Source organism: Tinamus guttatus, unplaced genomic scaffold, assembly GCF_059628265.1.
Source record: "Tinamus guttatus ecotype Peru unplaced genomic scaffold, ASM5962826v1 Tinamus_guttatus_pri_ptg000247l, whole genome shotgun sequence".
Classification (NCBI taxonomy): Eukaryota; Metazoa; Chordata; class Aves; order Tinamiformes; family Tinamidae; genus Tinamus; species Tinamus guttatus.
Window position 1 is genome coordinate 4586871 of NW_028288781.1, and position 15488 is coordinate 4602358.

General features: G+C 37.2%; 1 protein-coding gene across 1 annotated transcript in view; it reads right to left on the reverse strand.

Annotated features, from left to right (window-relative positions):
- The window catches only part of SLC10A7 (solute carrier family 10 member 7), a 125560-nt gene that overhangs the window by 109340 nt on the left and 732 nt on the right, over window positions 1–15488 (reverse strand). The window contains exons 2-4 of the mRNA XM_088526582.1: window positions 12668–12750; window positions 8497–8633; window positions 4669–4744 (exon numbers count right to left, since the gene is read on the reverse strand). Coding sequence (XP_088382708.1) covers window positions 4669–4744; window positions 8497–8633; window positions 12668–12750 — 296 coding nt within the window. The remainder of the gene's footprint in view (window positions 1–4668; window positions 4745–8496; window positions 8634–12667; window positions 12751–15488) is intronic.

The following is a 15488-nucleotide window of genomic DNA, read 5'->3' on the forward strand; positions in this document are numbered from 1 at the left end:
TGAACTGTCTGCCATGATTTATCTGTACAATTCCATCACAGCTCCTTTCTGTTATGTTACACTTTTGAAAAATATGTCATTAAGCTGCCATAGAAGTCATCTCAAAATGTTTTTCTCCCAAACTGATAATAGACTTATAGATCTAATTTTCAACCTCTTTTCTTCATTACTTTGATTCTTAAAGAGAGTATGACATTTGCTGTCTGAATACTTTGTTGTAATATCTGGCATCTCTACAGTATTTCTGTCTGAGGATCTCCAAGCTCTGAATACATTTGCCTTTACAGCACCTTCAAATGTTGACACATTTATTTGTCTCATTTTTACAGAGATGCAGAGAGTTAGAAGCAGATTTGTAATTATATGGGAGCTTATAGTTTCATTGAAAAGTTACAAGAGGGTTTTTTTTTCTGTTGCTGGGGGGTAGAGAGGGCACCAAACAGAGCAGTTTTTTGTATTGTGAGACATTACCATTTTGACCCTTCTTGGCTCAACAAAAATTAAGAACAGAAGTCAGACTTTCTGACTTTTTTTTCCCTCTTTTTTTGCATTTATTCTGCATTTTTTGAAACTAGAGGGACTATCCTCTTCTGAATCAAAAGAGTACACGAATGTCACTAATGACAGAAGCTAACTAATAGAGGAATCTTCAACAAATTAAAAATTAGATTGCTTTCTCATGGTGATCCCTCCTTAGTTTCTTATCACTGTACATATGAACTGCTTAACATAGGCTTTATACATATGAAATCAAATTCAACACTGTTCTTGAAGGTGGATTTTCAGGGACTAAATGCATTAGCAATATAAGCAAGGAATAGGTTGTTTTTGAAAGTTACTTGTAGGGTTAATGAAAGTAGCATCGTATAGAAGGAGATCGCAGGTGAAATGCAGGAAATTAGGGAGAAAAGGAGGGATGAAACAAGAACTGAAAGACAGCTGATAAATCCACGCATCATTCGTCTCCACCAGCTATTTCTCCAGCACCCACTGGTAGGTATGTCATAAAGCCTCATATTGGACATTCCCAAAACGTGGAAATGGTACTATTGGTAGTATATAAGCTAAGTATATATGAAGTAATATAGAAAGACTGTCTTGACTGCTGCTACTGGTGTTTGTGGGGATACTTCAGGAACTGGAAAGCCCATCTTACATCTCCTGGAACAATTGTACTGAAACTGAGTCAGTCATTCTATTTTCTTTGCTTCTAGAAATTTTTGGTCTCCCACTCTAAAGCCAACATCAGATTTTGCCTTCCTTGATTACAACTAGAATTCCAAAAAAAATATAAAAATCAGATACTGGTTCACAATTTGATTAGTCCTTCGACTAATCCCTATGACTTTAAAGTCATCCTTTTCTAGTTCTCTTAAACAAGCCATCCAATCACTCTACACCTCCTAAACACCAAAAGGCTTGGAGGGCTCTTTAATCGAACATCAGCATCTCCCCACCATTGTGTTACTGGTCACAAGTAACCAAAACCAGGCAAGCTAACAGGCAAAGCTGCCTCTCCTTAAGCATGGAAGGAGAGGGCTGACAGAGGCTTATCTTCCCTGTAATGCCCCAACCATCAAGATCTGCCGCATCAAAATAGCCCCAGCCTCTTCTCTTCCAGGCATTCTCCAAGACTCATCCTTCCATGTGAATAATGTAAAGGCTGAAGCAGTTTGGCTGAAGAGCTTGGAAGGTGTGCCTGACAGTTGTTAAGATGAGAAATTTAAAAGCAGTATAGATCACAGATCTAGCGATCAAACAATGTGTGATATCCCAATGATGGTGTCCCAGTGATGTCAAAATGACACCTTTCTGCTTTGGAAAATTTTACATTTGCACTTTTGAGCAACTCCTGAGCCATTGTCTTCTTTAATGCACACCAAGGCAGCTGAGCTTAGATGAACTTTTTTTTATGAAATACACTTTAGAACAATTAAAAAAAAAAAAACACCTGTAGATAGTATACTTGCCATAGAATACAGATAGTTAGCACATAATAATGAAGGTTTTCAGTTTACCTGAATTTGTACCTGCAGTCCCAGAACATGAACTTTTGAAATGGCAAACACAATTTAATATTAGCTTTTATGGTCACACCTTCCCAAGTCAACAAAAGTAGATCTTCTATTTTGTGCCCTCTGACACATTATCATTTAAAAGATGGATCCTTGTAAGACTAAGAAAAGCATATTATTTTTATCATCTGTTATCCAAGTTTCCAACTGATATGCAGAAAAATACCCAGCTATACCAGCAACCATTCATGATGGAGTGTACTTTAAGCAAATATTTAATCACTTTCCCCCTCAAAACAACCAAAAACCTCTTACACATGAAGCTTTGCAGCACAGATTTTTAAACACTTCAGAGAGAAATTGCTCTTATCCATTACTGCTAACCCTAGAGAAATGACACCCCACTCAGTTTTACCCAACAGGTTAATGACAAAACTACAAATAGAATCCAGGTGTCTGCAGCCCCAGGCGAGTACTTCCTCTACTACACCAAACTGCTTGATATTTCCTTGAGAATTACCTCAGTCCAAATTGAGAATCAGTCAGTTCCAATAAATAAAGAAAATCTAAAACAATCTAACACTGTAACATTGTCAACCACCATGGTTACTATCTGCTCTATTTCAAGAAATCCAAAGAGGCTCTCAGAGCATTTATTCAGAGTATGCCTGTACTTTACAACAGCAGGACACTTCTCAGACTAATTAGCTCATATGGAGTTCTCTCACCATATTGCTTCTGAGCTGGCTCATTTATCTCCATATTACATTATGCTGTGTAGATACACCCTCAAACAAATCAATTTTTTCAGGTAAGGAAAACACACTTGATAAAGCAATAGCAGTTTAAGGGATAATTATCAACAAATGCTATCACCATACAACCACTTTTATTTCCATTTATTTTATAACTTCATATATCAGAAATTATTTCATTTAAAACAGAAGAAAAATGCATTGTACTGCTCATGTCAGAAACAGAAAGACAACAACATCTTAGATGAAATTTGGTGAGAAAATAAAAGGGTCTCCGTTAGCATCAGGGATCTCATGTGCTGTTCTTCAGATCAATTAACAGTAGTCTGAGTGTGAGAGAAGTATCAGATTCAAAAAAATGTTTGCACTGAAAATCTGTTTGTTTACTGCACTTTGTCCACACCAAGGATGTTTAAAGGGATGTTTCTCTCTTGCACATCTTCCTAAAACCTCTCAATGTTGAGGACCTAATCCCTGGTCCACTCTGTGCTGCCAGCATCTATCTGTGAAAACCACTAACAAGGTATGTGCTTTTATGGTCCATCAACACCGATCCTGTACAGAAGAATCAAAGCTTTCCTTGACAAGAATATAGTTACTTACACAAGAGTCATGTAGTAGTGTCAAGTTTTCAAATAAGGTATAATACATGCACACACCCTCACCACATTAAAAGAATATTAAAGAAAAAAACTCTAGTTTTCAACAAACTGAAGCACTTCTCTTGTCTGCACAGAAAAACTCCATGAAATTCTCTTCAGCTAACCCATTATACTGATTTTTCCATAGGATCCATTCCTTGTTCCAAGGATAGGACAGACAACACTAACACTGAATGAGCACTCATTCAATATCTCACTTTTTCCCTGCTGTTCAGTATGTGGCATTTTGATGATTTACAGTGCCTATATGTAGAATCAGAACCAGAAAACTTCTCACTTCTCTGTTGCTCATTGCTATATACCTGAATCATTACCTAATGCTAATTAATTTATTCAGTACACAGCAACTCCATCAGGCAATTTTATGATCCCCATTTTCACACAACAAATGGAGCCAGTGATGTGCATCAGGATTGCCCATAATTAGGGATGCTTGTCTCGAGATGCTTCAGGTCTCTCAATTAAACAGCACTTTGTCAGTACAAAGCACAATTTCAATCTATTTGAGTGCTATCATGTGTTTTCAAAGCTGACATAAATCAGTCCCAAGAGTCTGAGCTCAGAAAATGAGAAACACCTAAATAAAGCCTATCTACAAAAATGTGGTTGAAGTGATTCGCCCCATGACACATAGGCTGAATTAAGATTTGTTTCTAATCCTCCATCATGGTTCCCCCAACAGCCCCAGCTAAAACCACTCTCTGGCATTCTCCTCTTTCTTCCTCACCTTTCTTTCAGCTCCAGAAGTATAGGGAAGCTTTAAAGAGAACAGCCTCATCATTAATTATCACACCTGGATTTATTTCCTAAACATCATTCCTAAAAGTATCAGGCATCTTGCTGAAAAATAAATACTCTGAAATGACATCAGTACATGCTATCTTAAGGCAACAAAACTTGAGTTTGCACCAAAAAAATGCAATTCTGACTTTTTTTTCAATTGATACAATATAATATTTGCATTAATTTTTTGCACGTTCACTGTCTCACTTGTGGCATTTGTAGCTTCTAGAATGGGAAAGCCCTGCAATAACGCAGGACACCAACACAATACGCAAGCTTTAATTCTAAAGGATTGAAGTGTTTTTGATTTACAAAGCACAATAGTGGTATGCTCCAGTCAATGTTTTTCCACACAGTTTCTTCATAAATAAATAATATATTTTTAAATTGTGCTAAAAAAGGTCAGGAGGGGGGAGGGAGCAGGGAGGGATTAAGATCAAAACTAAAACTCACCTCATTTCCACCAACAGCTTTGGTTAAAATTACTGCAGAAGACACAGGAGGTGGCATGCAGCCTACTGTCTGCAAGCTGCAAACAACAAAAAGAAATGTTACATTCCTTGCATCATGCAAACACTCTACAACCTGAAAATCTAAAATATTAAATAGTTGAGCAAAAACAATTATTTCATCATCAGTACAACCTAATCAGTCTGTGCTGTGGTTATAGGTCAGTACCAGAAGCAGGATTTCTAAGCCATCTCTTACCAAACACCACTCTGAACAGTCACATCACCGTTAAAAACCCAAACAGTCTCTCTGACTGGTTTCCCACTTGTAGAACTGCATTTACTATTAACAGAGATATTAAGTCCATTGCGCCAAATACAAATCACAATTAAGCTTTTTATTTAATGAACATTAAGAGACATCAAATATTTTATTTTTATGCACGTTTTTACTTCTTGGTAACATCATCTGACTTCCATTTATCAAAACATCAACAGTTTTCTCCTGCATTTTAAATTTAAAACGTATAATTATTATCCGTCATTTCATCTACTGTTTGTCCATCACAATTATCAAAGGATATAATAAAGGCTGCTGCAAAGTGAGAACACAAAAACTGTGACCTTTCTTTTCTTTTCAAATACACTCTACAAAAAGCCATTATTGCAAAACAATTGTGTCGAATACACAGTCGGAAACAACCAAGAACATGCTACAAGTCCCAATGAACTTTAGGGATAAGCAAAACAGGCCTTCTAAAGAAAAAAATCCATTCAGTTGGAAGGAACGGTAAGACAGGAAATTAAAAATAATAATAATAAAAAATGTAAATCATCAAAAAGCAAGGACTCTATGCAAGTTTTCACATACTGGAGTTCGACACAATATCCCTGTTCAGGGCAAGTGCTGGTCGTGAACTACTTTGCACCTATAATTCTATTCTGAATTCTATTCACTTTATCAGCTACAGACACAGTAGAAAAGAAAAAAGGCCTCCAGTATGTGCATTCTTTGGATGCCATCACAGGAAGTGCCAAGCATCGCCTTGCAATTGCTTAGCACCTTTAACTTACACACAAGCCACTGGTAGCAGGGAGCTCTCAGTGCTTAGTGGCATAAGCACATTGTGAAAATGAAAGATATGGGAAAAAGAAATAGTGAAAACCAGGAAGCACATGGCGATTCTGATGTTCACCCCTGGTATCAGCTGTGACATGAAATCTCTTCTATAACAGTCTCTTAATAGTTTGCTTCTGGAATTCCTCACCTGCACTAATAAAGGATGGATAAGTTCAAAGTTATCAGGAGAGGTATGAAATGTGTGCAAGTATATTCATCTCAGTTAAAAGGAATGTTCCACACTAAGAGAAAAGTTTAATAAACAAGATCCATCTGAAATGTAAAATGATATATTTGGAATTAAAAAAAAAAAAAAAAACACCATCAAGATATGGTTCTAACCATGCTTCATGCAAAAATATAAGTATACAGAAAACAGGATATAATGCTAAATGGAAATGGTTTTAATCACATGTATAAAAATCACATGCATCTCAATAACCTGCCAACTTTTTTTTCTTACTTTATTATCAACTCCATGCAATACACCAGCATCATGCAAACTCCTCTAACAACAACAGACTATTGCAGACAACAACCAATAAGCTGAAATGTTCCATTTGTCGAGGCAGCGCTACGCCCGTCAGTATCATAGGACTTGCTGAAGGGCCATAAGCAATACCAGACCCATTGTTATACTACGGGCAACTAAAGAATAACAGGTCCCAGTCACATAAGTAACTACCAAAGCTGCACCTTGTGGTAGATGCCTTACAAATGGCACTGTATTGCCATATGCTAGCAGGCAGAAGTGAACACATGCAAACGTTATATAAGCTGCTTCATGCTCCTTTCTGAACAAATCCTTTCAATATAAAACCTAGTCAGTTAACAAAAAAAAGCCAAAGACACACCAAATGTCAGTTTCTCATCTATTTTATATATTTCAAAATTACTGTAGAACAAAAACAGGCAACATCTTCTAAAAGAATCTCAGGCAGAGGGAGAAAAAAAGCCCACAGCACTGGAGAAGATATGAAGAGCTGATAACATCTGAATTTGCCTCACAAATAATATTTACAGTAAAACAGATGGTTATAGAGGATGGCAAAATCTATCATCCATGAATTAAATCCTGAAAGCAAGGCAGGAAATTAACTGTGGGCTTGATTGTGTCCTTTAGGCACAACCTTATGACAGTAAGCAGAGCAGTAGCAGAGAACTGCAGTCCTCACGGGAGTTGCCCTGCCAAAAGGAAGCTGAATCTCCTTGGGAGCATATGCCTAATTTTTCCAGGCTTTTGTAAGGACTATCAATTAGCTCCTATTCCAAGCTGTACTAAATACATGTGATGAAGAGAAAAGCCTTCTAAACTTCATTTTACAACTTCTTGTCCTCATCAGGATACTTCAGTGTTTTGAGGGAATAACAGCTACAATTGTGAGGCACTCAGATAAAATTCCAATTAGATAGAGTGCATGGGGCACTGGAAGTTCCTCTTGTTTTTGCTCTATTTTTGTGTACCTACATACGGACATGTGAGAAAATGTGGACATTTTCTATTTTAATATGAGTTATTAAATGGTCTTATTGGACCGTTTTTTGAATAAAGCTGACATACTAAAGAGTTAGAATAATAAAGATAAAACATGGCCAGAACAGAAACAGTACTCAAGGAACAAATGCTTGCAAGACTGCTTAAAGCATATAGAAGTTTTTTAGCTCACAAGTAAAACACAGACACCACTCCCTGAAGAGAAAATAAAAAGCCATTTTAGAATGCTTAGTCACACATAACATGTATTTGTCACACACATGTATGTATGTATAAATATACACACATGTGAAACTACATACATATAGCTGCGCACATAACTGCAAAAGTACCCCTTTAATATTAAGAACCAGAGCGGCATAAGAGGCATCAGGAAAAGAGGGATAAGAAGTGGTGTAAGGAATTAAAATCATCAAAATTCCTTGAGCTTCATACTTCAGGAAGAGACTGTCATGGATTAGGAGGAATTCAAGCTTGCCATTAAAAATCCCATGTTTTGGCTGAGAGAAAAAAAAAAAAAAAGGAAAGGGGGAAGGGGGAAATAAATCCAGTGATTTTACTTTATAAAGAATAACCTTTACTATGAATCACCAAATGGAAGTGAACATTGTTTCACTACTTTCTTTACTTGATGTACTAATCCTTGTAATCAAAACAGTACTAACTCTGGATGATGTTCATTTCAGATTCCACCTTCTCATTTGGACAGCCCTGCACTTAGCAGAATGCCTGCTTCTACTCATCTCAAAGTTCTCTTGCAAAAGCTTTATTCTCTTTCTTTTTTCCCCCTCTCCACAAGTTAGCTAGAAGCAGATGCTGTACTCCAATCTGGACACATGCAAGAGATGCTCAATACAGACTGTTTTAAAAACAAAACAGAATACCAATACATGCCATACATAATATGTATTCATAGGCATGTGCTCCTCTTAAGCAAACATTTTCTTTCCCCCTCATCCTCCTTGAGACCTAGGACAGCAGCTGCCTGTTGTGAAATAGAAAGCAGACCTGTTGCAAGCTCCCTACGTATGTAACTAACCAAACCACGTTGCTGAAAGCACCATCTTGTGTGTACAGTGTTTTCAATTGCAAAGCACTGAAGCACAAAAACAACAAAACCTGTTCACAATACAACTCATAACACACACACTGCAGGATAAGCAGCCCTTTAAAAAGATGGCTACAAATATATTTCAGTCTATTATGTTTAAACATACCCTTTTAAAAGCCATTCATTTATACGTGTGATTGATAATAGCTGAAGAAAGAGCCAGATTGCTGCTGGGAAGAACACAAGCGTAAAAATCTGGACAAAAAGGTGTAGTTTCACATGCATCAAAGCACTTGTCAGCTCCTGCAAGAGAAAAAGAAGAGAGGAAGTTACAGTCATAACAGCCAAAGTAAGATCACGTTTGTGCTTTAAAACTAGGATCATCTTTATAATACAAAGAAAACATATGTCAAAAAGGCACCTTTAGGGATCATCCGTTCTCATCTTTAATAGCTATGCACATCCAGACAACATACAGGCTCTGTGTGTTCCCTGAGTTTTTCTCCAAAGCAATTGTCCACTTCCTCAATATTAGCATAGTTCTCAACAGTAGCTTTCAGCAGACAGCCCAGGCTTAGAACTGTGTCACTGCCTCAACGCCTGTGTTAGCTATACTGATAGATTGTTTACTTTATTGACTGCTAATAACAAGAAAAATGGAAACTTGCAGTGTCCATGTGATTTAAACTTTCCTTAGTCTAAGGGGAGCCATAAAGTGCAATTCTTTGTTAGAGCAAAAAGGGATCTTTGTTACAAGGAGTCATTACCTAGGAGTTTTGTTTCATTTTCAAAACAAAAGAAAATTTGCTCCTCAATGAAAGGCTAGTAAACAAAGTAACAAAGCAGATAATAATAAATAATACAATAATTACAATAAATAATACAATTATTTATTGTAATAGGAAATTGTAAATTGTATTATTTATTGTAATAGGAAACCTTATAAATATTACTGAATGTCAGATTGTAAATGAAAGAGCTCACGTATAGAAAGAAATTAGGCTGTTGAAGAAGACCAAAGAAACAAATACCAAGCCAAGGCATAAAAGGCACAGAAATAACGTGCAAAAGGCAACTGGAGACTGAAAAAAATAAATAAAATTTTGTTGTTCCACAGCAGCTTTCATCAAAAGAAAAGCACTCTAGAGAGTTGGTCAAGGATCATCTGGAAGTATAAGCAATTAGGTACCATGTCCTTATCGTTTATTTCTTTCACCAAAATTATCCCCAATATTTGAGTTCGGGAAGAAAAAAAAAAAAAAAAAAGCCTTGAAAACGATGTATCTATTCAAACCCCATTCTCAAAGTAACACAAAACAAGGGCTTCAAATGAACATCTTGACTCTTGACCCAGTTTGATGAAAAAGCACCATAACATTCAATCCTTGGTTACCGAATGCAACAAATTTGAAGGAGAAGGAATTGTTTGTTTTTTAAAGAAAATTCTCGGGCAGGCTACGTTCAGTCTACACACACACACACACACACAAATAGCTATTGCTTAGACTCAAGGTCAAACACTAATGCAAACAGCTGTCATCTTCTAAAGCACTCTACAAATACCTTGCCTCAAAATACCTCAGTCACTAGAATCCACAAAAAGAGCAGAAATCTCAGAGATTATGCCAGTTATGACTCAGTTTCTCCACACCGACTGTGGAGACACATTACCTTGTCTTCCTCAGTATTTTAGACTCTTCAGAAAGGTTTGGGAACTTTATCTCTGGTCACTGTAAGCCCCTGCTACCTCCCATTCACACTAAGACAGTCAGAGCTGGACTCCTCTGGCAAATGCATACACAGAGCAGCAGTGTTTTCAGTGGTTTGCCAGATTCCTCATTTAAATGTATAACTAAAGCATGTTGTTTAATTTCTTGGGGCCTGCAGTAGGACTCCCATCAAAAAAAGGCAAGCTAACCAGTCATCGAAAACTGAAAAGGTGCAAGTCAAAGGTTCTTGCAATTCCTGGCCACAAACTATTTTTATAGACATAGCAGCACCACTGTCACCCTTAATTTTGAAAACATGACAAGGCTGTACACAAACTAGATCACCCTGAAAGCTGTCTTTTATTTTGTAAAATGCTTTCTAAATACATGTTAACAAGTAATTTTCTGAGTGTGTATTTTCACAACAGATGAAGTTGGAAGTGTAAATTTAAAATAGCATTGGCCATTTCTGTTTTTTTATCAGATTATTTTCTTCAAGGAATACATGTTCAGTTAAATCTTATACAAGTTATTTTCATAAAGCACCCTGAATATATTAATTCAAATGAAATTAGTGTTACTGAAGTTAAAACAGTAAACATGCAGACTATCCAGAACTAATTAAGACAAAAGCAGAAACAACTTATTTTGCAACTCAGTAAGAAGATACATGTAATGTCAAGTAACACCAACTTTAGATTGCGCTTCTCAAAACAATAAAGGACATATTAAGAAAAAAGTAAAAATTAAGACATATGCCAAAGCATTTTAATACCATGATCTGGCCTCCTAACATTTCAGGACAGTTTTTATTATACTTTTTTAAAAGTAACAGCACTAGGACTAATTGCTCAAACTCCGTTTTCCTCCATTTCTGCCATTGGGCTAGAGGATACAGAGAAGAGTTTCTTGATGAAATACAGAGCTAGATGCACACTACCAGTACTAACTGCCATTTCTAAAACAATCTGAGAGCAGTTAGCTGGACATGCAGCTCCTGTAAAGACTTCACTTACACACACACATATATGCATTCCTTTCAGAACCACACATGAAAAGAGTTATACAAGATTGAAGTGGGGCATGACAAGTTGCCAGGAACCTGTCAACCATACCACCTTAACTGGAAAAGGTTAGACAGGGGGATATATTAGCATTGGGAATCTAGCCAAGATTCTGATTACACCACAGATTTCATTCTAATTCTGAAAAGCTTTACAAATCTGAAGTTTCAAGGATTCAAGTTACTACAATGGAAAGTAGTTTTTCATTTTGTCTTCTGCATGCAAAGATTTTTAACACTGAATGCAGAAAATTCCACTCTAGTAATACCACTCAGATGCTATGTTTTGGGTCCTCTATGGAAAACATCAGGACGGGTTACTGTTCCAATGAAACATATATTGATGTGATTCTTTCTGCTTCCACATATGAGCACAATGCTCTAGACAGCTGCTACAGAACTGACTAAAATTATTCACTTCACTTACACTGCATGCAGGTAGAATCTAATGGCCCCTGTGTCAGAATTGCCTGCCTACCTACCTAATTAAATACAGAAAGAAAGGACTAGCAACAATTCAAACACAGCCTCCATTTGAAGCATTATCATCACAGTCGCGATACAAGCACAGAAATTAACTTTTCAGTTCAGTACATACTGTCCAAGGCCCACTGATACTTTGCCCAGAATATACTGCAATACTAGATAAGACCATGATGCTTTTTTTGGCATTAGTTTTGAGAAACATGCAAATGACATGTTAGCACAGGCAATAGAGTAAAAGAAACCATGAAACTAGACTAAAAAAGAAATACAGTGTTTCCCTTCTATCCAGGCTACTCAGTAAAAGTAATCACTTCCTGCTCCCTCTCCACTTTATACTTCACTAAGGGGTTTTCTCCTTCATCTTCTTTTACTCTCAGATCATTGTTCTTCAAAAAGAAAGAAAAAAAAATTGTCTGTGATATGTGTTGGAGTGTAGGAACTTCAAGTCCACTCAGCTGTAAGAGATTGCTAAAACTTTGTCCAAGTTGTACCAGCCTTGCATCTACAGAATAATCCTATTTTCACTGCTACTAGCTGCTATCCTGGGTCTACCCAATGTGATAACTTAAAGTCACTAGATCTTACATCTTCATGAACATGAACCTGGGATAGGCAAGCCCACAGCCTTACTTAGGGAACACGCTGGCAGGATGCTTGAAAGAGAGACATTGTGCTCTCGCAGCTTTTCTTGATGCCTTACAGATGCATGGATACTCCATTTAGCTTCTTTACTTAGGTCCCTATGAAGTGCCACCCTGGATTCACACAATTTCCTAGCCTGGATCTAATCTGAGCAACAGCACATCATGGAAACCAATGCACAGAATAGGTGCACATTGCACCTGTGGGTGGTTGAACTTCCCTCACGCTCTCCTCACCGCCTCCACTGTTTCATCAAGATATTTTTCCTGAAATAAAGAGGGATTACTCTATAAAAGTCAAATTTTGATTTTTTTTTATTAGCCATTCTCACAACAGCAGCCTAGCAATTAAACATTCCAATTACATTCAAATTTGATCAAAAGTAACACAAGACTTGTAAAACAAAACAAGATTGAAGCAATTAGAAATTACAATACCTCCGTTTTTAATGAGAGTCCACTGTTAAAGAATATAGCTGAAACAGCAATGTAAGTTATGGTAATTTCTGGTTTCAAGGGTCCTAAAAAATACAGACACAAAGAACAAAGTGAACTACAGTTAAAATGATAATGATACGTATATACTATATCAAAATAAATGAGAGTATTTAGAAGAGTATCTGGAAAAAAAATCTGATCATTACAGTTTATTTTAGAAGAGTAGGATTTGCTACTAAATTATAGAAATTAGTGCTATTTATTTTTAAATTAAAACAAACCAATAAGTGGAAAGAGAGGTATGATGCCATAAAGATTGGCCATACATGATTACAGGCCATCGGGAACTACAAGGGTAAGTTCCACAAATGTGGAAAAGGGAAAATTTCCAGAGCTTTCCTCCCTCTTCAGAATAACCCTACACCACCAGTCAAACTCAAAGCAAACACCCAAATGAAAATAGCAGCTGCTCCCTCCTCACAGGCATCTACATCATTCACATACCTCCCTCACCTCTCCCCACTCTACTAGTACACACACCTGTCTGGCTGCTTAAACCAAACTGCACCTTGCAGACAATTCCTCAGGGATACAACTCTGCATAATCCCCCACAGCAAGACAGCAGCAGAACAGTTCGTGAGAGCCCCAGCACAGCACCTTGCAGGCACACCGCTGCAGCAAGATGAACATGGGCAGACGCTTCCAGCCCCAAGGGTTCCGCTATATCCAAGCATAGGCCTTTAATATATTTATATATCTTTTTCAAGGATGTTAAAAAAATCAAATACATCTTACACACTTACAAAAATGACAAATTTCCTTAATACTCTCCATCTTTGGAGAGTATCAAATGTCAAAAGTATACACTCATTTTTTTCATAACCATCCAAACAAGTATTTTATTGGAAGAAAATATTAACAGTGTATTTAGGACCAAACTAACATATGAAATCTGCAAGTGAAACAATTTAAAATGCAATTTTATTTTCCTAAGTAATATTTGATTTAGTGACAGTAAGCTGTCACGGGCAAAACTGCAGCAGCAAACAGGCCAGCCTTTACTTGGCACTCCAGAAGAGAAGGTCCTTTCTTCTCCACTAGATGAATGATACATTGATGGTCACACAGCACCAAGGTCAACGATCTCTAAATTAGAGAGATTTGATCATACACTGAATCTACTCAAATTTGCATCTAGAGTCATGTAAACCAAAATCCTGCTCTCAGAGAGGGCTTTGTTGATGAGACCCTAAATCCCACAATAAAGAGACACACTAGGGAGACAAACCAAATGCAAACAGAAAATAAATAAATACAGCCTATATGAAGCACTCTGTAAAACTAAGTCAGGTTATCAAAGTTAACAAAACACATGGCTAGTTGCACAGTTTTATGGCATATTAATTGAATGATCAGGAGGAAAAAGAAAAAAAAATAGAGAAGTGTTCTATGCATGTGTGCGTGAGAGCCCACGCATTAGTAAGACATTCTACAGGCCAGTTAGTCAAAGATAATGATCCTAACCTAGTAGGACCCAACTTTTCTATTATATGGTTTTCTCTGAGCTCTTACACAGGGGGAGAGCTCAGTCACTACAGTATTCACATCTTCATGCAGCACAGGGCACTGCTGCCAGGCACACAGATCTGCTTCAACTTTCCTGCAAGAGACTGATTTGGAAAATTAATTTCACAAATGAACTAAACAGACTAAATAGACTCAAGATAAGGCTTGACTTGCACCTGGACGTGGTAAGAATGGCACAAATCTTTGTTATTTGCAGCACACTGTTCCACTGGTATGGGTGCTGGATCATTCAGTAAAGCCCTACAAATTGTGGTGTGACTTTGTCAGCTGGAAGATTATGAACTTTAAGGTTTTTTCCATATGCTGGTATTTCTCCCTTCTCTCATCCCCCTTCTTTCTGGTTTTAAAAATGAGCAGGGAGGTAGCATGGGTTCAGGAATGGGATACTGGCATGGGGAACATGCGCTTGTGAGCTTTAAGCAATGCTTGCATGCTTTTGCAAACAACTTGTGCCAGGAACAATGCCAAATAAAGGCCTAACATCATTTTAGTTTAGGAGATCTCCCATTACGCTGGTCACAATGAGTTTGACAATCAAAACAAAAAGGGACAAACTGGCAGATGTTATAAAATTAAAGTGGTCTCGAAGGTCTGCTAAACACAGAGGCCCAGGAGCAACATGTGTTAGAAATGATCCCCACACAGCAGCAATTTGCTTACTCTGAACTCCATGAAGCGGCTGGAGCCTTAGTTGCCACAGCAAGTGTTCAGAACCATTTTTAAACCGTTTCTTTTTTTTTTTTTCCTCTCCCAGAACCTAAGGAGGAAAAAATAAAGTTGGCTCCTCTGAGTAAAACTGACTACTCTCAGACTTCAGCCAAAAAAAAAAAAACCTATGCATGTAAAGGTACAGCCAGTCTTCCTCTCCTCCCGTAACACAAAATTGCTAAAAGAACTCTGCTAAAGTATTTTACATTTCTTTTCTTAAAGTTTCACAGATCAAACATGAAGAAAAAACAAACAACTATGAAAGTTCATTTGGCTTTGAAAAGTTTGGGATATTTGAAGTGAAACAGAAAACTAAGCAGCAGATATTGCCAGCACCTTTTCTTAAGAATCTGCTGCTTATTTTAAAATACTACTGGTTGTAGTACAGCTGGTTGTACAGCTTGTTATCATAAACCTGAAATTTAGTAGTAGATGATGGATCTTTCTCATAACTTGTTTACTTTGTGGTTTTGACTCCATTTTGCATAGCCATTTTTACTGTTTCCCCAAACTTTTATGTGGAGG